The 27,730-nt window shown below is 34.5% G+C and overlaps 1 protein-coding gene across 1 annotated transcript; it reads right to left on the bottom strand.

The window, feature by feature from the left end:
- Positions 1–27,532, bottom strand: LOC133181954 (uncharacterized). Its single transcript, XM_061316614.1, has 17 exons — positions 27,456–27,532; positions 14,814–15,300; positions 14,605–14,694; positions 11,169–11,810; positions 10,227–10,523; positions 10,095–10,145; positions 8,959–9,081; positions 8,739–8,864; positions 8,388–8,459; positions 8,038–8,156; positions 3,507–3,596; positions 3,282–3,371; positions 2,418–2,525; positions 1,553–1,904; positions 1,463–1,510; positions 1,319–1,414; positions 1–1,270 (listed from the first exon to the last, which is right to left on the bottom strand). The coding sequence occupies exons 2-17, from the start codon at positions 15,073–15,075 to the stop codon at positions 1,101–1,103; spliced, it is 2,736 nt and encodes a 911-aa protein (XP_061172598.1). The 5' UTR covers positions 15,076–15,300; positions 27,456–27,532; the 3' UTR covers positions 1–1,100.
- Positions 27,533–27,730: the final 198 nt, after the last annotated feature.

Raw genomic sequence — 27,730 nt, forward strand, 5'->3', positions numbered from 1 at the left:
GGCAATAAAGTTCAAACTACGTAGCGTATGTCCTTAAATATATATATATATATAAATATGTTATACATAGATTTTAGATAAAATACCACACTTCAACAACATTATAACATCAATGAGCAATTAAAATGTTTGATTTCACATGTAAATTATTATTTGAAAACATAATTGTCTTATTTCCATGTTATCTAATTGGCTGTACCAACATGTTTGGTGAATCAATTTAAAGTAATACTAGATATCATTGAGATGGTGGCCATCTCAAAGGGCCCCGCTTTCAGCAACGAACATGAAAAAGTAAAGTAGCTGAAAAGGGTTTATTTTGAAGAGAAACACTTGTGTACTATTAAGGGATGTGTTGTTTGAGTCTAAAGGGCTTCTATGTCATCCTTGTTATAATGAAAAATGGCATGAAAATCACGAGTGCTCCATACCCCCCTCTATCAAAAAGCGGCCCAAAAATCACAAATGTTGCATATCCTCTATGAAAACTGTTGCATATATATCAAAATATGGAAGGAAAATCACAAATGTTCTGTACCTTAAGTCAATTGGTAAAGTTTGAGGCTGACTGGACTTAAGAGAAAGAAACCATGCACCAAACAAAGATTTTAAACAGAGAGGCTATTTATGACCTTGACCCTTGACCTAGAAACTTCGTTCAAGGTCACTGCACATCCATTGACCAGTGGCACTCTGTGAGTGGCACTCTGTGAGTGAAGTATTAGTCACATTGGACAAAGAGGAGAGAAGATATGTTCAGGACCCGGATTTTTCATATAATTCTGCTATGACCTTGACCTTAGACCCAGAAACATGGTTCAAGGTCACTGCACACCCTTTACCCAAAGACACTCTGTGGGTGAAGTATGAGCCAGATTGGGCCAAGAAGAGAGAAGATATGCTCCGGACAAGAGATCTTGGACGGACAGACGGATGGACGGACAGACAGATGGACATACAGACTGATCACTATAGGGCGCCCGCAGAGCAGGGCCCTAATAAAGTACATGCCCAGTGATTAAAATTCAAGTATAAGAAATTCAAAAAGCAGTATTTTGAAATAGTTGTTAATGAGTGTCAGGCACACCCATTTGTCCAAGTTAACTTGGATTAGAATTACTTCCAGGAAATGGTAAGTTAGGCCTTGGACCACTTCCTGGAGATATTCCTAGCCCTGCCAGAGACTGGAGGTTGGTATTATTTGGCAGGCCTCCTCCTCCTCTCATTCCTGGCATCCCACCTCCACCTAATCCTGGCATCCCACCTCCACCTAATCCTGGCACCCCACCTCCACCTAGTCCTGGCATACTCCCCCCACCTAATCCTGGCATACCACCCCCACCTAATCCTGGCATCCCACCTCCACCTAATCCTGGCATACTACCCCCACCTAATCCTGGCATACCACCCCCACCTAATCCTTGCACCCCACCTCCACCTAGTCCTGGCATACTACCCCCACCTAATCCTGGCATACCACACCCACCTAATCCTGGCATCCCACCTCCACCTAATCCTGGCATCCCACTTAACCCTGGCATCCTGCCTCCACCCAATCCTGGCATCCTGCCTCCACCTAATGCAGACATTCCATTTCCACCTAATCCTGGCATACCACTGCCACCTAATCCTGGTATCCCGCCTCCACCCAATCCTGACATCCTGCCTCCACCTAATGCAGACATTCCACTTCTACCTAATCCTGGCATACCACTGCCACCTAATCCTGGTATACCACCTCCTGACATTCCAGGGGATAGACCAGCACCCATCATATCTGGTGTGAAACCACCCCGTCCTCCAAGCATCCCACGTCCCATCCCCATCTGTCCTTGCTGATGCCGCCTGTCTTGCCTTCTGGCATCATGTTCTTGATCTTCCCTCAGAAGCTCCATTACTTCATCCTGCAACCAAAATAAAAATGGTATAATGAATGCAAAGAATTTAAGTCAAAATTTTCAGTCTTTGATGCAAACTTGAACTGTCCTAATGGAAATAAATTAAATAGCCATGTATTTCCGAGTAAGTCAGTTTAAAAAGCAAACATAGTCAAAGAGGTGGTCAATTAAGGACATACGCAACGTAGTTTGTACTTTATTGTCTTTTCCCCTGGAGTTGAAGAGTTCCAATACTTAAAGGAACTGTGTGTTACATTTTAATGTCTATATATACTGTTGTACGCTTCTTCTAAAACAAGTTTGGATAAACAAAACATGTAGAATATATGTTTAGTAATTTTTGTGTATTTTTCTTTAAATTATAAGAGAATTTTCATCAACTGATATCTTTTCAAAACCCCTGGTAATGCATGCTGATTTTTTGTCTACGAACATTTGATGGCACTATAGTCTTAAATTAAGAATATCTTGAAAAATTATCAGTAGGTAAGGTGCGTTGCGTATGTCCTTAAGTCTTACAATCTCCCATTCTTCTGGCTCTGAATAGTTGGCCATGGCTACATTCTTCACAATTTCTCGAGTGATTGCACCCCCTCTAGCTTCCTCCTTTACATTTCCAGTTATATACTTTGAAGAAGAAAAGAAAAACCATTATTAACATTTATACTATATAAAATTGCATAATTATGAAACATAATATAATCTCATTGCTTATCAAAAATCATTTTTATAGATTCGGGCCAACAATGAAAAAAACGATTTTGATGTACCCTGACCAATTAGTCAAAATCACCTTTACCCAATCATTTTTGCCAGAACTTCAAATTTTATTTAGTTTTTTTTTTTTTTGCTTCCAGGGATATACAGGTAGCCTTTAGCATTTTAAAAGTTAACATTTATCATTTCTCAAACAAACTTTTTAGATTGAAAATTTTTACAGTGATAAATATCAAATCTGTCTGTGCTTTTTGGATAATAGTTTTTACAGCAATTATATATCAAATCTGTCTAGCTGTCCAATGCATACGTTGTAAACATTAATAAGTCTGTAATTTTTATGACATTTATCAATGTGTTTGATAATTCATAAAAAATCTTAACCAATCTACCTTAACCCTACCTGAAAAACGGGGTCAGAGTGCATCAAACAAAAATTTAAAGTTGACCTCAAAAACCTGCTTTTATAGTAAATACAGAGAATGCTTTGCTAAGATTCATCTCAGCTGAGTAAAAGTTCACCAGCTGTCAACTTCCTTAGCATTTAAAGCAGGCTTAAGTACTCAAAAACCAGGTTTTAAAATTTCTTAGGGGGGAAAAGAACTTGAATTTTATACTTATGATAAGAGCTTGAAAAATACAGAGACTTGTAAAAATCCAACTTACATGGTGTACAACAGTTCTTGTCACACCTTTCAAATTAGATGCATCCAATACTTTCACACCTGGTATATTTTGCATCAAACTTTTGATGTCCTAAAATTGGATTTGTCATCAAAGAAAATTCATTTTACATTAAAAAATTAGTATTAAAATGTCACAAACACAATTTTATATGAATCAGAAAAGCATTATATTTTAATTTTAAAAACAATAAGACATATGTCAAACCTCACTGGCATCCCCAACTGGGACGAAGAAAAGCTTCATGTTCGTTTGTCTTAATATGGACTGCATTAACTCAACCATTTGTGAAAGCTCCTATAAGAAAAAAGAAACAATTGAATGTACAAATGTTAATATCATAGGTCCAGATGTCTTCTGTAAAACAGCTTTTTATAAATGCAATGCTTACAGTAACAGGAACATCAGATGACAATTTACTGCTAAAACATTTTAATACAACAAGGAGCATTGCACCTTGCTTCATTACCCCCCCCCCCCCCTTCCCCCTCCAAAAAAAAAAATAAAATAAACAAAAAAAAAACAAACAAACAAACAAACCAAAAAAAACGAAAACAAGAGGCCCATGGGCCACATCGCTCACCTGAGCACACTGGCTAGGCAAAAGCACAAATCAGTTCAGTATTGAAAAGATTAATGGGGGGGAGGGGGGGCTTGAATTTTAAACTACCTTCCATGTAAATTTAATAAATGGCTTTGTTGTACTTGAAAAGATTAAAAAAAAAATTTGCCATATATTCCTTTGTAAAAATTTGATCCCCCATTGTGGCTCCTCCCCATCCCAGGGGTCATCATTTGAACAAACTTGAATCTACAATATCTGAGGATGCTTCCATATCAATATGACTAGTTTTTCTGTTCTTGAGAAGAAATATTTTTTCTATATGTTCCTATGTAAAACTTTCGCTCCCCCATTGGGCTCCACCCAAAACTTTCGCTCCCCCATTGGGCCCCACCCTACCCCAGCAAAGGCGGATCCAGGGCCTGTGCGCCCCCCATTTGAATTTTTTTATGTAGAGCTTATATGTCAATTATCCTAAAATCAAGGAAAAAACATCTCTTCTTTGTAAGAATTCATCAGCTTCCCAAACCCTCACCAAGGCCTTGCTCTAGACCCACTGGGGCCATCGTTAAAAATATCTTTGTTTCCCCTAACCCGACCCTTAAATCTCAAGATGGGTAGGTAGGTAGGCAAATAATTTTTTTTGACAGCAGCTTTGAAAATACCTCCTTAAAATTAATGGAATGACATCTTTATAAATAAGTTAAGTACAAAAAAAAGTGATTTGTAAACAGCTAGAATACCATACAAATGCGGATTAAACTCAACATTTAAGGTAAATTAATTCACAACTATTATTCAATCAAACCATCTCATACCAGAGTAAATTTGTTAAAAATCGAATACATCTGTTTAAAAGATTCTCTGGTACGCAAAGACTGGACACCAGAGTATTTTTTTATACCTACTATCAGCTTCCATTGCTTTGTACTTTTTCAAAGGCTTCGAATTGTGCAGTGCTGCTAGAGCATTTCGTTTTAGAGTCTCGATGTAAGGAGCTATTTCTAAGTTGCAGGTTCAAATCCTAATGTGGGATGTTGAGAGCAGTTCTTCCAATGGCACAGTAAAAACTTAGGTCCAGTTACGCATTAGATACTGGCACGGGAAAAACAATCCTCACTGCTCATGGCTTTAAGTGCCGTGTACACGTCTAAATTTGGAGTCCTTCACCAGACAAATGTTTAAATAAATGTTGTTGTCCCAACAATTATCAAATAGATTCAAATCAAAGAAACAACCAATCTTCCAGGGCCTTATTAAAGAAAAATACACGGACGTCTCAGGAAGCTTGTAACATAATTTCAAATCTATTTGGAAAAAGCATGTTAACAATATTTAATTGAGGCAAACAATATCTAAAAATGATAACATGTCTTACACAATGTCAAAGTTACAAAGTTTAACCCATGATTAAAAGGCGGGAATAAAGGACATTTGAATTCTATTCATTAGGATGAAATATGCAGACTTATTTACAACTCCTATGGCCCCATATAGTAAACATTGGAATATAGATGAACTGTGTATAAGATCAAAACTCAAATCAAATAAATTGCAATGAAACTGATTGGTGTTTTCACAAGGTGGGCCCATTGTCTGCTCATGAGGGGTATCACGAGGAGGGCCTATGGGCCTAAGCATGCTGTCTAAGTACCTTAATTTTAAGACAGGCTAGTAAATACAACCCAAACACTTTCAATTAGTCATTGGATATTATATTTTATAAACAAAGTGTTTCAAGAGTGCAGGATTCTAATATGCTAAAGGCATAAGGTTGATGCGTTGCCTTTCTTTTAAAACACGAACTAACCCTCCGTGACCATATGTTGTAGGCGCTATTTTGTTTCCAATAAACACTTGAAAATCACAGAACAAAATCATTCGATCTGATTAAAAACAGATTTGATGGAATTTTATTTTATAGAAGTTGATAAACATAAAAAAAAGTATTTGAATAATCTTAGGAAAAAAGACTTTCCAGTCGGCGCGTTTTAATTGGGTTGGTCGCGTTAGGGGAAACAAAGGTAATTTTTATTTTGGCCTGGGGGCTTCAATGCAGCCCCCAGACCCACTGCCTCTACTGCCCCCCCCCCCGTTACGAAATTCCTGGATCCCCCACTGCCCCGTGGGTCATCATTTGAACAAAATTGAATTTACACTAGCTGAGGATGCTTCCATATCAAAATGACTAAGCATGATTTTCAGTTCTTGATAAGAAGATATTTTCCTATATGTTCCTATGTAAAATTTTCAATCCCCAATTGGGCCCCACCCTACCCCTGGGGGTCATCATTTGAACAAAATTGAATTTAAGGAGGTTGGATCCTGCCATCAAAAGTAATTAGAATTTTTTATCAAGTATATTTTTAGAATTTATACACATAGCTTTATTAAAAATCAAAACAAAAAATTGGGGTCAATGCGCTTCTTTTGGCGCTACAGAGCATTTAGTTTGACCTTTTTGTACTGTAAATACGTCTTACACATAAATCAATTTTTAAAGTTTTTCCTTCAATATTTTTTGTTCAAATAAATTATGGTGAACAAACACAGTCTTATTTCATCTTAAATAGACACATTAAAATTTGTAACAACGAAGAAATTTTCGAATTACTCCGCATGTTCAATTATTTGACCTTTTTGCACTCAAACATTTTCATTTTTCTGGAATGAAAATTTAACAAGCAAAAAAATCATTTGAAAGTAATGACATTTTACTGAATTTAAGAAGAATGGTTAAAAGTATCGTATATATTCAGAAAAGAAAATTAAAAGTGGGGGTCTGTGATGTTAATTTTTAGATATTACTAAAATAGTGTTAATTTTAAGCTTAAATTAGGGCTATTTTTTTCTTCATTTCCACAATATATTTGCTATATTTATCAAATATGATGATAGAATTCATGACAGTTTATTTAATATATAATTTAGGACCTGTATAAAACAGTCCACTGCACAAAATAACTATGTGTGCAGACTTCATGTAAAAATAGGAATACAAACTTAACATACTTTAAATACTTCAAAAGAGAAAAAATTATCATTTTCTTCTAAAAAAAACCTTCTGCCACAAAATATAGTTCCTCACTTAATGCTTTTGGTATGGAATTTAATCATGGAGTTTTAACTGAATATAGTTAAATTGGCATTGTAGAATCCAAATTTATTGTAAGAATTAAAACATTATGCAGAATTTTTGAAATATAGGTTAAGATAAGAATCTGCTCAAAAGCTCAGGAGCCAACCTCGTTAAACTACCTGAGGATGCTTCCATATCAAAATGACTTAACATGGGTTTGCAGTTATTTTCCTATATATTTCTATTTAAGACTTTGATCCTCCATTGTGGCCCCACCCTACCCCCCAGGGGTCATGATTTGAACAAAATAGAATCTACACTACCTGAGGATGCTTCCACATAAATATGATCAATCAGGGCTTTGCTGTTCTTGAGAGGATTTTGAAAATTTTTTCCTGTATATCTCTATGTAAAACTTTGATCATACATTGTGGCCCCACCTACCCCCGGGGTTCATGATTTGAACACATTTGAATCTACACTACCAGAGGATGATTCCAAATAAATAGGACTCATCATGGATTTGCTGTTCTTGAGAAGAAGATTTTTAAAGATTTTTCCTATATATTTCTATGTAAAACTTTGATCCTCCATTGTGGCCCCACCCTACCCCCAGGGGTCATGATTTGAACAAACTTGAATCTACACTGCCTGAGGATGCTTCCACATGAGTATTATCTTTCCTGGCCCTGTGGTTCTTGAGAAGAAGATTTTTAAAAGATGCTATTCATTTTTCACAAATTCTCTATTATCTCCCCTTGAAAGAGGGCACGGCCCTTCATTTGAGCAAACTTGAATCCCCTTCACCCATGGATGCTTTGTGGCAAGTTTGGTTGAAATTGGCCCAGTGGTTCTGGAGAAGAAGATGAAATTGTGAAAAGTTTACAACGACACCAACAACGACGACAACGACGACAGACAACGGACAAATTTTGATCAGAAAAGCTCACTTGAGCCTTCCGCTCAGGTGAGCTAAAAATACAAGTAACAAAGTATTTTTTAAACTTAGTGTAGAATTAATGTGTAGAAAAACATTCTGTAAGAAGTAGTATTAAAATCGATCAAACGAGAAATCCTTTAAATTACAATGGCCTCACCTGGGATTGATCCACTGCTCCCTTCATACCCATCATATTGGTCCTGCTCGAAAACTTGCCATTTGATAATAACAGTATTCGTGGCCTAATAGAGTGGTTACCAATTATCATCTCAAAGGCTAGAACACAGAATTGACAGTATGTATTTTATCAATGTACATGTGAAACTAACCCAAGAGAGAGAGGAGAGTTCAACACATTGGTTTAATATTGATGTAGGTATTATAAAATAAAGTATCTGAGAGCTCGAGGATGAAGAAAACAAACAAATACTTGTAAAAATAGCACTTTATTCAGATTTTTTCTACACTTGAAATTTTATTTTGAGCTTCATTTAATAGATTTCTTACCCCTTTCAATTGCTCCAATAACCAAGAAGAGGGCTATGGAGAGATTGTTGGTCCCATGTACTTGAATTGGTGCTGAGAATTAAAAAAAAACCCAAGGGGATCAATTAAATTACCTGACTGCTTCTCCTTTCTTAATGTCAATTGTCGATCTTTCTTAATGTCAATTATCACATTCTTAAATTTCTTAAATTCTTAAATTTCAGAGAATCTGAAGTCCAAAATTTGAATCAACAACTCTTAACTTCATTAACTAATGATTATTATCAATATTTCATTAGAAAACTGATGTATATGCTTATCAAAAAGAAAATAAAAGCAGATTTAAAGTAGGGAACATAATTAATCACTTACGCAATTTATTCCTTAAACACTGGTATTCGTTTGTGAGGTGTTGTTCAACCTTTGGCTGACTGCCACCACACGTGATCAAAGCTACATTTTCCTCCAGTCCATAATCCATGGCATTATCCTCTAGTCCTACAACAAGGATATCATCATTTCACACAAGGCATTTTTTTTTAGTCTGTGATGCAATGAGATGAACAATAATTATGAACAGAATATACAGTACCTTCCAAAAACCTTTCTATGAACTCCTTTGCTTGTTCAACACTTTGCCCATACATGTTTGCGGAATTGTCTAGGATTATCATCGTATTCAGACCTTGACCAACAGAGTCTGTACACTCATTTGCTGTGAAGAAAAAATTACCAGAAGCAATGCAAAGCATTGAAATCCTATATTTACACATCAAAATCACTTTAAACTGTTTTAAATTTAAACCTCAATACATTAATTTTGCAGAAAAAGAAATAATAAAATGGGAAGAATAAATGTTCTATATATTGGGACATTTAACATCATGTTTGTCTTACATTAACATACATCATGATTGTTAACACTGAATGGAAAGATATGTGGACAGTGATCTTTGTGAGGATGTGAATTCTGGAGAAGGGTGACCATTTGTGAGTCCTCACAAACAATGAAGATTCCATGGTACTTTGTTCTATGTCTCCCATTATAAGAGAAAAAACCATGATAATGTGTAAAAGGTGAAGACAACAAACAGTTATCAATGTCATAAACCCAGAAAACAAATCGGGAACGGGGCAAGTCTGGAAACACGAGAGGTGGGATCAGGTGCCTAGGAGAGGTACACATCCCCTGTCTGCCAGTCACACCTGCTGTGAGCACTATGTATTGATAGGTAAATGGAATAATCCATAGTCAAATTTAGTATAAAAGCAATGACATAAGTAACAAATGGTATTAAATATGTGAAGCAAACTATGACCCAACTATAAGCTGTATTTACCAACAAGGTCATTATAATGACCGTAGAATTTAAGAAGCTGACTTTAAAAAAGCTTGTTGAAATCCTTGCAGTATCAGCTTATTTGTAGGTAGCTTGCCTGGGTTTAAAAATTGATCGTATTCAGAGCATGTATCGAATCAGTTGGGAGACATAAACACAAAATGCAGGTGATAGTGGAATTTACTACATAGGTAAGGCAAATTGACAATGGAAAAGCTAAAGTCATCCTGTTAGTCATAAAGTTTAGTTATTAGTTGGCCATTATTATCTATAGTCAGTAAAATATCCAAATATGAAACAGATGTGGCAGACTCTGTGGTGTCTTTTATTTAGAGTTTACTGGGCTATATTGATAAACTTATATGAAATCCACTTGAATAAAACATACCTCTGTTCCTCTCTTCTTCCATGATTTGTTGAACATAGTCTTGTCCACTGCCTAGAATAATAATTATAAGTAGTCTAACTTTCTATTCTAAATCTGACTTATGTATTTGTTGCTAGATAAAATTTTCCAAACCTTGCATTCCCATTCCTCCTCCTGGCATTCCACTCATTGCAGTATTTCCACTCACTCCAGGAAGACCACCCATTCTAGGGACACCACCCATTCCAGAAAGTCCACCCATTCCAGGTTGTCTGTTCATTCCAGAAAGTCCACCCAATCCAGGCTGTGCATTCATTCCAGAAAGTCCACCCATTCCAGGTTGTCTGTTCATTCCAGAAAGTCCACCCAATCCAGGCTGACCACTCATTCCTGGGAGCCCACCCATTCTAGGCTGTCCACCTACTCCAGAGGAACCTTGTATCCCACCAGCTTTCATAAAATGAAAAATCACATCACAGTAATCATTGAAATACTGTAGACACATTTTTTTCAGCATGGGATTAATTTATGCTATGAATGTGGTCACAAATTTTCCACAAAAATTGGTCACAGCATTTATTAAGTGTTACTTTACGACAAATATTGACAATCCAAGAGATCAAGGTAATTTTCTACCCATGGATTGAACAGAAATTGTAATTCTGTGGAATTATGACCAGTGGAGAATAGTATGTTTACAGTATAAAGAAAAATATTAAATTTGTTAAAAAGAAATGAAAGGGCTTGAGTCTTAATTACTGTAGATCACTATATTTTCGAGACACTACCTTATTTTCGTGAGATACCAGTATTTGGAATTTAGAAGCGAGACAAAATTTTCGCCAGTTATGGTTTTTGTTGTATATAATCCTTACTAATACAAATATACGCGAGAATGAAATTTTTGCAAGCAGACAGACTTGCGTAATTATGTGAAAATAAAGTTCTCATGAATAAAATGTGAAATTTACAGTACTCACATATCCAAAAATCACCTATTACAATTATTATCAAGGAAGGAAAGAATAAGACTTGTATAGATATGCTGTCAGAAAGCTAACAAATTGTCCTTTTTGACATGTGACATCCTCTTACCACTGTCTGTTCTTCTTGTCTGATGTAATGTGTTAGCATCTGTTCCTGCTGCACCAACACCCCCATTGTCTTTTCCCATTGCTTTTGTACTCGCTGACACATTTTGTCCTGATGCCTCAGATTGACTCTGAGTATTTGATGGGGAGGTTGATGTAGACACGTGTCCACCTTGAGTTCCTGGTCTCTTCATATTACCTGGTAGAATTCCATTTGTAGGAAATTTTCTATCTTTATATTGGGAAATCATTGACTTTGGAATTCTAGTTTGAGTATCTGGTGACATTTCTGATGGAGGAATATACCCGCCTTGAAATTGTGGGAGTGATATTAAGGGGACTGTCTCTTCCTCTTGGTTTGTTTGGGAAGCAGATGATGGAGTGCTGTATCCTCCAACATTTCCGTTAATTGTAGGTGCTCTAGTTTGAGTTCCTGATGCAAAACTCTGATTCCCTTGCATCAAGGATGATGGGGGTAAATACCCACCTCCAAGTCCAGAACCAGACATTGCTGATTGAGGTATATACCCCCCTCCACCTCCTCCCATTATGGAACCTCCTCCACCACCTAAAAGAGCACCCATTCCACCCCCTCCTCCCATTCCTGACATTCCTCCCAAGGAACCTCCCATACCAAAAGGGTTACCTGAAATGACACAATTTCAATAAATAAGTTTCAATTGAAATTTTCATTTGAAGATAAATGTCTTTTGGTAGAAAACTTTTCAATTTTGGTGATAATACTGGTCTGCATGTACACAGTGATATTAATTTATATAAAGAAGAGGTCCATAGGCCACATCGCTCACCTGAGCACTTTGGCTAGGAAAATGTAGAAATCAGTTCAATATTGAAAAGTTTAAATACACAAGTGGTCCCAACTTATTAAGGAGGGGGAGGGGGCATGATTTAAACAAATTTTAAATTATACTAACTGAGGATGCTTTAATATTTCTTTGACTATTAATGATTTTAGAAGATTTTTAAAGATTATATTCTTATAAGTTTTATCTTCTATCCCCCCCCCCTCCCCCCCCCCCTCGCTTTCTTGAGAAGAAGATTTTTTAAAGATTTTTCCTATGTATTCCATTGTAAAACTTTGATAGCCCATTGCAGCCCTGCCCTATCCCTTGGGGTCATGATTTGAACAAAGTTGAATCTACACTACCTGAAATTGCTTCCACATAAGTTTTATATTTTCTGGCCCACTCCAGGTTTTTAAGAAGATTTTTAAATGATGCCATTAAATGTTCACTAATTCGTAATTATCTTTCCTTGGAAGAAGGTGTGACCCTTCATTTGAAAAAAATTTGAATCTCGTTCAGCCAAGATTACTTTGTGGCAAGTTTGGTTGAAATTAGCCCAGTGGTTCTGGAGAAGAAGACAATGGACAAATTTTGATCAGAAAAGCTCACTTGAGCCTTCAGCTCAGGTGAGATAACATGAGGCCCAAAGGCCTTAATGGTCACCTGAGTATAATACAACAATGTAAAGGATCCATAGAAGTAAAACTTAAATGAAATAAACTGATAGATGAGGCCATGTTGCCCAAGAGCAAGAGAAAGGATGATCATGAATCAAAAAATTAATTAGTGTAGTACTCATTATAAAAAATCTTAGAGTAGATCTATCTACTTGCCTGTAGTTGTCCCCATTTGTCACTATCACCATGCAAACTAAACAAAACAATAGTGTTTGAGCACTATTATTGAACTCCTTGCATTCCTTTTCACAATGGCTTCTCTTGGTCTTTGAAGAACATTTAATACATGAAAAAAGATAAGCTATTTTTGTCTCAGTTCCATATATGTATTATTTACAAGTCCTTGTGACCATTAAAAACAACAAAAGCTCTTTTTGTATTATACATTATAAAAATTCTTGTATAATTCTCTTATTTAATTGACTTTTTAATGACATTATTTACAGTAATTAATTATCATACGTGAATAGCAAAGGGGAATAACTTCTCAGAAGAAAACAAATTAACAGTGTCCTAGCTGGTCAGCTCCAGAATTTCACAAATGTGGAAAAATTACCCTGGCTTATTACATTTTTGTACTCTGTTTACCCAGGTGCAGAGCAGAAGATTTTTTAAGGAAAAAAATGCATTTTCACAATAGATTCAACAAAGCCCCACTCTAATACCAAAATTTCTGACCCAGGTTCCTGAAATTCACAATTTAAGAAAAGGCACATTTACTCATCACTACAATGCACTTACTTCATCTGCTAAATACCCAGGAGCACAGAAGAAGATTTTCATAGAATAATGCATTTTCACTATATACATGTAATCAAAAGAGCCCCAACCAAACACTACAGCCCCTGACCCAGGGGCTATGACTTTCATAATTTTGGAAGAGGCATTCTTGCTCACCCAAATTAGTCTGTTTGCTAAATACCAAGGGACAGAGAAGAGGAAATTTGAAGAATTTATGCATTTTACCACCTGATCTATAGAGCCTGTCATATCACCCAGAACCCCTTACCCAGGGGCCATGATATTCACAATTTTGAAAGAAGAACACTTGGTCATCATGACCATGTATTTAATTTATCGGCTAAATATCCAAAAGCAGAGAAGAAGATTATTATTTTAAAAGAATTAATGCAATTTCACTTAAGGAATAACTGTCTTATTTTTTGGATTAACCAGTAAATTTATGTAGAAATAAAGTATTTTTACAATTTGTAATTTTATCTCGGACAAAGACATTGGAAATGTAAATATTATGTAATCAATAGAGCACCATCCTAACACCAGAACCCCAGATCAATTCACAATTTTGTAAGAGGTACTATTTTCTATTATACCATGCACTTATTTTGTCCTTAATACCCAGGATCAGAGAAGAAGACATTCATAGAAATACTGTATTTTCACTATATAATCAGTAGAGTCTCCCCTTTAGAAGAGTTATGATCATGCTTTAATTTTTTTTTTAAAATTGAGGCACAAATACTCACCATAACCATGCATCTAGTTTTTCTGCTAAATATACAGAAGTAGAGAAGAAGATTTTTGAAGAATTTATGCATTATACAATATATGATCAATAGATCCCACCTTAACTCCAGAACCCCTGACCTTGGGGCCATGAATTTTACAATTTTGGTAGAGAAATCAATGCTTATTACAACCATAGCAACAGTTCAACTCCTTGATGTCCAGGAGTAAAGAAGATTTTTAAAGATTGCATTACTTTTGATGGTTTTAGCCCCACCGCACAGGCCTTAGAGAAAAGGGGCCATGAATTTCACAATTTTAGTGCCCTATCACAGATGCTTTTTGCCAAAATTGGTTGAATTTAGATCAGCAGTTCCAGAGAAGAAGCTGAAAATATTCAAATAACTAACAATGCACAACGACTGACAAAAACATATCGCAATAGATCATAGGTCTGAGTGACTCAGGTAACCTAAAAATTGTGTCATACCTCCTTCTTGTTGAGTGGGCTCCATTGCAGAGGCGGGGATACCAGCACTTTCTAAAAATTTCTTAACATTACTCCCATCTTCCCCTTGACCTTTAAGGGATAAAATTGGTAAAAGCAGTAACGAACTATACGGCATGAAATTAAACAAAAATGAGTAATTTACATGTACAAACACTGTGAAGAAATATAATGACGTAGTTTTCACATACCTGATTGTAGAAGAGCTTCGAAGTTTTCTTTGGCTTCTCCATGTCCAAGAATATCACTCAACGAGTTTTCGCCAAACAGGGCCGACGTATCGAAATTAATATCAACATTAGCAGGTTGGGCATCTCTTCTCAGAACTGGTCTCCCGTTGGAATTTTCCTGATCGGGTATATTTTCGGTCGTGCTTGTATTTGAAACTCCTGTATTTTGAAACGTCCCATTTTGTGTTATATTTGAAAAACCATTCTTTCCGGGATTTGCCATGCCTTGAATCGCAGGTACATGTAGTCCAACTAAACGTGTTAAATTATCAAGTTCGCTGGAACGTCCTTTGAAACTTTACACATTCCCCAGCCGCTTACGAGAACATTTTGAAAACGTTTAAGGCTGATTTTGAAATAAAACTGCAATAATGTTAGTGTGTTGTTACTTTTGGTTTGTCCACAATAATCCGTCTTGTGAAAACTGTATGGCAAGTATTCAGCTTTACTAAAAAAAATATATACATTTTTCAGTTTATAGACTGAATTATTTTTCATTGAACTTCAGTCCTCAAGTTTTATAAACTGTATATCAGATAGAAGAAATCCCCACATAATTTTCAATTTTTCGGCTAAAAATATTTCTCGTTGAACTTATACGCTAAGAATAGTTTTAATGTGAAAAAAGCTCAGATAAAGTACACTATAAATTTCATTAACAAATTTGAAAAGGAAGAAAAACCGATGGCTAAAAATCGGAACATTCACAACTTTTGTACTAAACATACATGTACTCATGACAATACAAATATTCGTGTACCAACACCAAACAAGAAATTTTCATCTTCCAGGCCCGTAGCAACGGTTTCAAAAGTGAGGAGGGGCAACTTCCCAAAAAATCTGACACCCGACCCCTCCAAAAAAAACAACCCTTAACTGACCAAAAGTGGGGGAAAGGGGGGGGGGCAACTTCAAAAATTATCTGACAAGCAAAAAAAAACACAAAAAAAACAGAAGCTAATTTAGTGTCCAAATCATGTCATTTGCCACTGTTCGACTTTACAACATCAAAAAGTGGAGGGGGAGGCAACCAGCATCTTAAGGAAAATGAGATGGGTGAACAAGGCGCGCTGCCTATACAGCTTCAGATGCATAAAAATCATAATCAATTTGTGAATGTAGTATCTAGAGTAAAGTTCTCATTATTGAAATTTATGAAATTATGATTAACAAAACTTTTCTGAGGAAAATTTTCTCGACAAAAATTAATCTGTTATTTTAAAAAAATTATATGAGGGATGCGCGATTTTATCGGTATACCGGTATATCGTGATTTTTAATTGCGTGATACGTATCGTGATACGGAGACTAAAATACCGGTATTTAGGTACATAGTTATAAATTCCAGAAAATTATTCATTTATTTGTTCAATCTTTCAAATTATAATTACAGAAAGTGTAAAAAAAAATGTTGAAAAGGGTAAAAGAAAGGCATTCTAGCATCCAAAATTGCTTGATATAATGTCAATAAAAAATGAAAAAAGTAAAGTTACGTTTTTCCAGCATATTTTTCGGAAAAATTATGAATATTCATTTAAATTCATTGTAAAAATTGCTTGTAAAAATATCATATTATTATCATGATGTCTTTGGGGGGGGGGGGGGGGAATCGTGATATATCGCGATACGAAATTTTTGGCGATACCCATCCCATACTGAATATCATTTTCCTTTGACACTAACACGCTAACCACTACGCTACACAGCTCTTGATGAGTTGTGGCATTTAATCATGTTTGTGATATGACCCTTGACTAAATGAACCAAGTATTTTTCTGAAAGATGCGAATGTTGTCTCATAAAAGTGTATTTTTAAGGTAAAGTGGGTCTTTGCTTCATGTTTTTGTTGACCAAAAAATGTATATTTTTTGGCAAACTTTGAGGATAAACTTTGAAAAATATGGAGCAATCGCCCACTCGTATCAAGATATTGTGTTATAGTATGAGAAAATGATCTTTTTTGCCCTCTCTAGTGTGTGTATGCTATTTAATAGGCAAATAATTTCAATCTTAGTGAGATTTTTGCAAATTTTGGAGATTTTACTTAAAGTAGACTTTAATTTTCGATGAAATATTAGAGAAAATTTTGTTATGATTGAGATTTAATTTTCACCTTCATGTTTGTCGCACTAGAGGCATTGTGCTCGCCTTGTTCGCCCATCATCTTTACTATAGCGAAATAATATACATGTACTCAGAAAAAATTAAGGGCCTGTTCTTCGTTTTGTACGTAAATATCTAATTGTCTGTTTGATAAATAATAAGAAGATATTGCTGTACGTATACACCTTTACATCATATTGTACCAATAATGTTGTAATACACATGATTAATATTTCTTCATTTTTAAAATCTATATATGGATGTTCAAACACTGAAAAGGACAAGATTATTAAAATGATAAAGGGCTGTTTTCCAAGTGCAAGCTCTTGTTAGAAGATAAATACAGCATTAGAGTTGTATTTTGACTTTTTGTCCGAGATATCGAGCGGATATACCCAAAATACAATGACTTTCCATACTCACAGTTACATACAAGCAAGTGGAAACGGCATGTTGCACCACAAAGTCATTGGTGATGTTAAGTTTCCACGTCAAAACGTAACGAATAAATTGATAAATCTATGAATAACGGAAAGTGCACTTAAACCGCTTTAACTTCCCTTTAGGATTAAAGAGTATTTTAAGATCTTAAGTTCTTAAAAATACTTACATTTTTAAAAACTAAATATTATTATTGTGTATTATTATTATTATTAGATTTACACGTACAGTGTATCCTGAAAGAGATGATAAAATATTTTCCTGTAATGAAAAGAAATTCTTTAAGAAATAAACAAATTATTGCTTCTTTACTAAGAAGAGTACCAGGAATGTTTTTATCTGAAGACGTTTCAAAGTTTGTTGCGATTTCTTGATACATATAGTTGTTAAAAAACTTTAGTGAACTATAAACTTTACTTAATCAACTCTTGATTATTTTCTCGTACTTTTACAAAGCAAATCGAAGTACCACACATGTACATTGACGTCGCGCACGGTGTTGGTGTCAATTTCGGTAACGTCAAAATGACGTTAGATTACGTGATGTTAGAAAATTAATTTGACGTTACTTTTTTCACCTACATTTTCTATGAAAGAAAAAAACCTAGTATGTTGTCAAATATACAATACAGTTCATTGAAAATAATTAAATTCTCTGCTATTTTGCATGCATATTGCGGGAGGGAAATATGTGCATAATTGCCTCATTTAATGAAAAGCTCGGTAGAAAGTACAAAATTTATTTGACTTCATATTTAAATTTACCTGCTTTTTATTTCATTGAGATACATTCAAAACAATTTCATGTCGTATCAGCAGGTCCTAGTACCAGCCCTCTGTTTTCAGTATAGTGTAGATATGTTGCTGATTTAGCATTGAATTTATTTATTTTTATTCAAAGCCCCTATCCCCACCTCACCTCAATCGCATCATCTCGGGCCTTTCCGTCAGTGTTCGGAAAAAACAAATTTGTTGTTTTTCCGCTAGTCGGAAAGGTCCGAGAAGTTGCGATTGCACCTCACCTTTAACCCCCACCCTCGTATAGACACTTACATACTGAGTACTTCTTTTTGTTACAGTAGATGTACCTTTTTTATAATAATTCATTTTAAAAAAAGGAGAGGAACGAAACCGAGAATTGCCCCCCCCCCCTTCAACTTTCTTAATGAAAAGGATTTTCGATGTGGGGAGTTTCGAGGTTTTGTATTTATTAAAAAAATATTTAAGTTCCCCCCCCCCCTTTTTATATGCGTTGCAACGTTCCTCACATATCTGGATAATGATCGTAGGTTCGTACTCCTTGGGATACTTGTGCAATTCACCTGTTTTATGCGTTTGCATACTTTTTTTGTTATGCTCATATATTTAAGCAAAGAGTGTTTCGGAGACCGTTTCGTACATACTTTCATCAAGATTCAGATTTGAATCTTTAAAACAAACCTGTAAGTCATGAAAGATAAGACTTTGACATATTTTTCAGCTCATTTCATATTATAGCTTTTTAAAAAAAAAATTAAAAAATTAAATTATTGCGAAGAAGATGGGCGTGTTTGGCGTGTGATCTGCAGGAATAAGACGTACGAAACATTTATAGTTTAAATGTCTACGAATTGGTCGGTTGACCACAGCTGGATATACTTTACAGCTACTTTACAAAGTTACGCACATGGGAAAATTTTACATTTAGTTTGAAATACTTTGCCAAATTTAATATATCAGTCCGCTTATCTTAATATTTACTACATCTAAAACTTAGTAACGCTTCACATAAATAATAAATACATATATAGGGTATAGTTAAATGCAATTACAAGTACATACTTGTATATATTAAAGTATCAGTATTTTGAAAGAATTGCTTTCGCTGAAACAGAACCAGAATTTATCCATTTGAAAATAAATCAGTTCATAAAATTAAACTGACAAAAGTATTGATTGTACGTTTGTACTAAAAAAAATATTAACGCTCCATGCGAGGATCGAACCAAAAATATTTCTTTTTCATTGCACTGGACGGGTAACGCTTACTACTGAGCTATCACCTCTACACACACTTTAAGGTTTCTAAAGTGATAATGAAGCACCTCATTAAAACATTGGAATTTTTTTGGAAAAAGTTCATCGTCTCTGGGTCTTCTCTCCATTTTTTACAAATGTTTGTTAGTTTCTTTGAATTAAAATGCACACAAATAAAGTTTCAAAATCATGGAGAGATGACCCAGAGATAGCAAATTTTTAGAAAAACGTGTTTAAAAATGTAACATTTTGTACCAAATGACTCATCTAGCCAACTTTTAAGTTCTTTTTTAGCAAATCAAAATACAATATCGGGAAATTATTTCCCTTTCCTATTTCATAGGAACCCGATACAACAAAAGAATGCTAAAACTTCATGTGACAGAGCAAAGAAATTTTCACTTTTCAAGTGCGCCCAGATTCCTGCCGAATGCCAATCAAAAGCGCCCTCGTTCTTTAGAATAGGTTACTTATGATTTTCAAAAATATTTTATTAATATTGTCAAATTTCTGTATTTCAATTATAAGAATGAAAGAATTAAGAATTAATATTAATCGACCGGCTCATTTCAAATTCCTTAAGCGTGTTTTATACCAGTTGGCTCCCTCAATTTTTTGGTCAGTATAGGGTTTTTTTTTTCGTGCTTGTCAGATTTTTTTTGGGAAGCCCCCCCCCCCCCTGAAACCGTTGCTACGGGCCTGTTAACAGGAGGTGAAACGATATCCCGAGATATGGTAATGCTTTTCGCTTGAAGTCGATTATCTGAAATACCTTCTCTTTTTTTACGAATGAAAAACGATTAAAAGAATCTACGTCATTTCCTGCTTTACAAAATGTAATTCGTTTCTTTTTCTGTATTCTTATTTTGTATTTGTACAAGTAGATTGCAGAATACATTTAACCTATCAAAAATGAAATGAAATTTTTGAAAAGTTATGGTTTAAAAGCGTTTTTATAGAACAAAATTGGAAAGTTATACGTATCAATACACATCATGATACACATGTCAAAATATTGATATATGTATAATAGGCTTTTTTTTAAATACTCATATCTTGTTTACACCCTTTATACCCAATCCGTGGATAAATTATAATAAGGTTCATTCGGCAAACCTCGGATGATTCCGCCTTTCATCAAACTATTAAATTACCGAATTAGATGAGGTACATGTACGAATCGGCCAAGGTGTGCCGAGTGTGATGAGGTCTTTGGGTCCGTTCCTGGGTTTCTGAAAAGACTGTACAGGGGATTGTATAGAGGGAGTATCCTTTCCCTAAACTAGACGTGTTTAAATAAATGGTTACCATTTTGGTCGGACATTTGGAAGCATTATTCTTATAAAATCCAAAGAAAAAATGAAACACTGAATAAATAATGAAAAGATGAAAAAAGGAAGGACCAGTTACTTATATCCAAATATTATCATTTTTGAGTTCAAATGAAAACCAAAAATTTGTAATTAGAAGAAATAGCGTGATCTCGGATATCTCCGATCTCGCCTTATTCTGTTTCCATGACAACGTCGGTCATTTTGAAAGTTGTTTGCACACCTATTTTTGTTCACGGTATCATAATAAAATACAACTTTGTTTTATTTCAAATGCTACCGGGTTGATAAAAAAAGAAACAATTATCAATATGCTAGTGAAAATCTGAAATTTAAGTCAAAACAAAAACCTCGAACTAACCCCCCACCCCACCCCTCCCAAATCCTTCATCAATATTCGACTACCCTGGTCCCAATGTAAAATGCTTTCCAATGGCCCATGCAGTACGGTTTGCCAGCAGCAAATAGACTTGACACACTTTATTGTCAGGAAATTCATATTTGAAATCGTTATCCTTATATAAATTTTGGTGTACGAGGGCTGTTCGGAAATTATTGAGACATTGTTTATATTTTCTTTCTAATCAACGTCGTTCGTTGAAAATTTGCATATGCATTTGACAAACATTAAGGATTAATAAAAGGAAGAAATATTTTACAAATATTTCATTTTTTCTTTTCAATGAAATATTTTTGTGTTAGTGGTAGGGGTACCCGGCGCAGTCACGAAATCAGATTTTGAACATACGTAACACCAACGTTCAAACCCCCGATGGACCCATAGTAAGAGCGAAAATAATTCAATTTATGTATATAATTTTTCTATTTTTCTTTGACTTCATTTTGTGCAAGTTTGTTAGAATTTCGATGAGAAATTCGGCGATCATAAAAAAAAAAATAATAAGCGCGGTATAAAGAAATCTGTTAAGGACGGAAAATTTGCATATACAATGGCAATGGAATTTGACGTCAAGGCGGAGCAGCGAGCATACGTAAAATTTTGTGTAGCGCTATGAAGAACTCTTTTCCAGACTGAAAGACCTGCTAAAACATTAACAATGAGAAAAAACATGTCTCAGGGTTTGTTTTTTTTCATTGACATATATTTTTTTCTTACCAATAATTCAAACAGAGTAAAAACAAAAGCTCCGGACGACCATCAAGTATTGCGGACTGAATAACGTTGACCCGCGTTGCATAAATCGGTACTGCATGATGCTTAGTCAACCTCTGTATGACACATGTATATTTAACACTGGGGTAGCAACAGCACACATTTTTCTAAAAAAAAATTTTTTAGAGAATCGTTTAAGAAAAGAGACAGTTTGGTTTTTGGAATGTTATATGTGATAACAGAGAAAGAAGAGTAAACGCTTCCCGATCTTTTCATATGCGAAAACATTTCCTGCTGACGTGACGTTTAAATGACGTAGCGATGCTGCTCCGGGTCGATAGACATATGCATGTTTATAAATTTACCAGAACTTATCTAATTATCCTATAAATAAAAAAAAAATTCACATTTGTTTTATATGTTCTTTATAAAATGTTGACGAATTTTCATGAATTTAGCACTGTCCTTTATGGAGTTAAATTAAATGTCTCAATAATTCCCGAACCGAACAGCCCTCGAATGCGTTTTTTTTTTTCTCTTTTCTAAAATTCAAACTGCGAGTGATGAGTACTTTTGGACAGATTCTGACAAGGATATATACTGAAACAGTGTATATACTGTACATGTTTTGCTTCTATATATAAATACACCTGGCCGAACTTTATATTTTTGTTTATAAATTTAATCATTATTGGTACATTTTTATTTCATCCATATCAGCAAGAGTAAGTTTTTGGATAAAATCTTTGAATATTTTAAAGGATATAAGTGCACTTAATAACGTCAAAAACTCCTTATTTTTACGTCTGTGACTTAGCATGTTGACATTTATTTTTTGCTAGGATTTTGTCACCATTCTATTGATATTAATTTGGAATATATTAATAACTTTTTGAAGAGATGCACATTTGATAAAAATCGTTTATTTTTTTAATATGTCTATATTTAATGACTACATTTGATTTATCCAGCCGCAGTTGTGCCATAATAATTAGTTAGATTTATTAGTTTGGGACAATGTGTGACATTCAGTGTTGACATCGCGGATAGCCTCTAAAACAAACACTTCTATCAAGAATCAATTCAATTTTTGTTTTTTGTTTGTTCTGTTTGTCACTCAGTTTTACTGTTGAATTCACGCAATCACGTGACGATGTGATCCGACGTTCCGGATCACCACACTGTGGTTTTCTGAATCCATATCTCTGAAACTGATGACGTAGTACACAGATAAATGACGTTTTTATTCTCGCGCATCAAAATGTTCCTTGACAAAATGGTTTGTTTAATTAAGGACATTGGCAAGGTTCCTGGTTATTGTATAGAATTTTTCAAGAACTTTTGAGTAGGTTTAAATGTACTAAACAGGCTATATTCTGGATCGTTTTACCTACCAATCCATCATTCTTTTTTTAGAATTTTGTCAAATTAGTGTTTTCACAATTCTTAATGCATTTCCTATGTAAAATGTTGATAAAAGGGACCTACATAATTTTTCACCATAATATTTCTTCAAAGCCCATTTATTTCATACATCTTTTTTTATTATATACATTATTGTATCTTCATTTCCTATGACTTCTAGATATTTTGGCTAAAAATGTATATTTAGAAACAAGACATGGATATACCGGCACCGATCATTATTTTTGAGTTGCGTCCATTAACGGCTAAAATTGGTCAAGAGACTGGTTGATTGTTTTATCATGTAATTGACTGAATTGAAACTCATTGTCATAAAAATATTGTCATGGATTTATTTTTGACTTTTATTCGTAGTTACTAAATGCCGATTCCTTCACATGACCTAAGAACTGTTCTCAGTCGGCATGGTCGACCTACCTTTCAGCATATGTCACATCTTTGCCCTTTCAAGCAAACTGAGCATAACTATGGTAAATAATGACCTGTTGGCTCTTTGTCCCTGAATACAATGTACAACAAAGCCATTACAGCTTTTCTTTCTTGCTGTATAGATGATTCTACCCCTTGAAGGAGGTACACGTGCTTATGTTTACCTCTGTAACATACGCTTTATTGGTTTTCATCGCTTAGAGAATTCTACACGGGAGATCACTCTCAATAACTATTTTATAAACGAAAAAACCCATGTATTAAACCTTTTTTCTCCGGAAAACCCTGACTTGCCAATGTCCTTAATGGACTTAAGTTCTGTAATTGATCCAAAAAGTTTCCTTTTATTATATTTTGCTAGTTGTAAAGGGGTATATAATAAATTAATCATTATAACAGTAACTTGATCCGAAGAGCCGTATCACGTCTCGTTGACAGGCACGGATCATCAGATCAAATTCGACGCTTCGCGTCTCGTTTGATTTGATGCCTGTCAACTTGACGTGATACGGCACTTCGGATCAAGTTACTGTTATAATAATATATATATCTCATTGAAGTTTTGATTTTGCACATTTTGTATTAAATGTTGTATGGTGCCAAATAAAAGAAATTAACTCTAAAAATGAAAGCAATTTATTGAGTGTCGTATTTCAGTGACTTTTTTGACGGCTTTCATTGTGACACCTACCTACATATTGTACACATATGTGACACGGCAATTATTCTGAACATTTACGACATCCCAAGTTATAATTCCGTATAGATATGTTTTTCTTAATAACATGACAACGTTTTTATAGAATTAAAAAAATATTTAACATTGATTTATCACTCAGTATGACAAAAATACTAGTAGTCATTCTATGGATCTTAAAAACTTTGTGACACTGAACCTCCAAACTTTGTGACACACAATCTTATTCAATATCCTCCCAATGAATCTTCTAAATATCAGGTACCCAACATACATATAAACACACAATATCATTCTATTCTAAAAGAAATAGTTCTTTACACACCAAAAGGATTATCGAGATGTAATTTCAAAATTGATTTAGCTTATTTAATATTTTTCTAAGAACCCAAAGGTATTTCTTGTTCATTCCATATGTCTTCGGTTAACGCTTACCTACATCTCTGTCTTACATTTTGAGCGACGCGTTCAGAGCATACGGATTAAAGGACATCATAATTTAGGAAGTTACATCATTTACATAATATTTTGAATTTTTCTGCTAAATATTATGTTTGTATTGTTTGTTTTATGGAAGTTATCAATATTTTGTTATTGCATGTGCGACGCTCCCGTTACCTATCTACATGCGTTTTGGACGTAATTAACGGAAAAGTCGAATTCATATATTTGATAAATGGAATTTTTTGAGCAAAATATATTTTAAAATGTATCAAGTATACAATTACCGACCGAATGATATACAGAGAATATTACATACTAAAATCCATATCATATGTCATATCAGCCCGAGTGGCTGATACGACATATGATATGGATTTCAGTATGTAGTATTCTATTTATCATATATTTAAAATACGTAATATGCGATTTAAATTTCTTAAATAATTTAGAGTTTAAGAATTTTAATGTTTTAGAAATTTGAATTTAAGTGACGCGGATCCGAATTTCTTTCAACAGTGAAATGAATTGTCGCGGTCTATTGATTAAAGCCCAAATAAATTCATAAATAAATAAATTAGATATAAAGAATATCTATATTGTGTGATTTTATTTACTTTATCCAACGAGTTGAAATTGTGTATTTTAGCGAGACTTGCCGAGCAAATACACACCATTTCAACGAGTTTTTAAAGCAAATGTAATTAAATATTCTATATAGAATACACATTGCAAACTCGCCGTTCAATAAAGCCAAGATATTGCACGCTAACTAGATTTATATAGTTTTTTTCTTAATATTATTATAATCGCTCGCGTGGTGCAGTGGCAGAGCGTCTGCTCTAGAGTCGCGGAGTAAGGAGTTGATCCTAAAGTCGCGGGTTCGACTGTCCCACTGTGGGACGTGGGGTCCTTCGGATGAGACCGTATAGACCGAGATCCCGTGTCACAGTAGGTGCTTGCACGAAAAAGATCCCTCACTGCTCAATGGCCCTGATTGCCGAGCATAGGTCAAAATTTGCAGCTCTCCACCGGCAAGTCGCGGCGTCTCCATATCAGTGAAAAATTCTCGAGAAGGACGTTAAACAACAAACCATCTTCTTATTATAGACACAGGTGCTTGAGGACAGGACCCCCCCCCCCCCCCGATATAGACCCCCGGACCTATTCGACTTTTTTCTCATAAGTTATACCGGTATATGGATGACACATTTGTGATATAATCTATATCATCAATTCGGAAAATTGGCTTAAACAAACATTTCAAAAAAAATAATACCCCACTCTCTATATATAAAGATTTATATACAGATAGTGTGGTAGATTTTATAAAATGTTTGTTTTAGGTAATTTTTCGAATTGTAGGTATAGATTATATCACAAATATGTCATTGAAAGATAATTTATGAGAAAAAAGTCGAAAAGGCCCGGGGTGTCTATATCGAAGGGGGGGGGGGGGTCCTGTCCTCAAGCACCTGTGGTTATAGACTATTTATCAGCTGTATAATAAAATACTATTATTTTATTAAAGGTTAATTTTGCAATGAAACATATCACTTACCACTCTAATTAGAGTGCATTTTTAAAATTTTTATCTGATCCCTAGCTGAAGACATGGATATCGTCATATAAAGCTTTAATGACACCGCAGCAAGATCCTGGAAATCTACCCCCTCTCCCCAGCACTACCATCAAAAAACTCTGCATAATATTTCGTGTTTGATGCAGTGTATTTGTGAATTATAAATAAAACCTCAATTAATCTAATGAAAATACTACCACTAAAAAAAATAAAATAAAAAAAAAACAATCTGCTTAAAAAGTTCAAATGTAACTTAAACATTATTATTATAAATCGATTGCTAAAGTTACATTTTTTATTAACAGCACAAAATAACAATACAAATTTAAGATATTATATGCTAGTTTCGCGTGTATTCGCAAAAGTTTCGTGTTTATATGTGAAAGTATAGCTTAGTAACGCGATTAAAAGAAAATAATAATAATAATAATAATAAATAACCAACCAAAATGAACTCAATGGACTTTCGTAGGATACAATCTTCTGATAAACTCTGAATAAAATTTCAGTACTTCCAAGTACCAAATGTCAGGCAGTCTGAATAAAGCACGTACTAATGTATATTTAGATTATAGTAAATCCTCATCAAATCGAAAGTAGAGATTAAATTTTCAGCTAAAAACAACATTCATTTTTTTCTTCAAAACATCGACTTTCTCTGGCTTATCGCATTTCAAATTCCTTATTTCTAGCGTATGGGTCCATACACTAGAAATAGGGAAATTGTTTACGTGATTAAAAATTTCATGTTTTTTTCCTGATATTTAAGACAGCTGCAGATGAACCTAGAGTTGTATTGCCTGGTTTGTTAAGTGGTTAGTAAAATACACTGCTTCATTTTAATAAAGTTTTAATTTTTAAGTACTATATCAAAAATATAAAAATTGCTCAATATCTAACAATAATTAATAACCCAGGGGGAAAACATGAATTTTTCAATCACATTATAAGTAAATACCATTCACTTATCTTCATAAATTAATTAATGGACAGCTTATTCATGATACATTAGAAAGAAATATACCTTTGAAGTTTGATGCATAATCTTATACAGTGGATTCTGTGAATGGAGCTCGACAGTTCTCTTTCCCGTGAACAACATGACATGAAAAACTCAGGAAATCCCCATTAGGATGTACAAAAACGAAAGTACAATAGTATGCGTACGTCTATAAACTTACCGATATAAAAATAGGAAAAAAAATCTACAGTCACTGGCAATTAAAAAAAAATCTACTACAATATATATTTCGTAACATATGAAAGTGATATTTTTATTTACCGATTAAGATGGGGATT

Source organism: Saccostrea echinata, unplaced genomic scaffold, assembly GCF_033153115.1.
Source record: "Saccostrea echinata isolate AGI-Se365-2 ecotype Australia unplaced genomic scaffold, CSIRO_AGI_Sech_v1 ptg000009l, whole genome shotgun sequence".
NCBI lineage: Eukaryota > Metazoa > Mollusca > Bivalvia > Ostreida > Ostreidae > Saccostrea > Saccostrea echinata.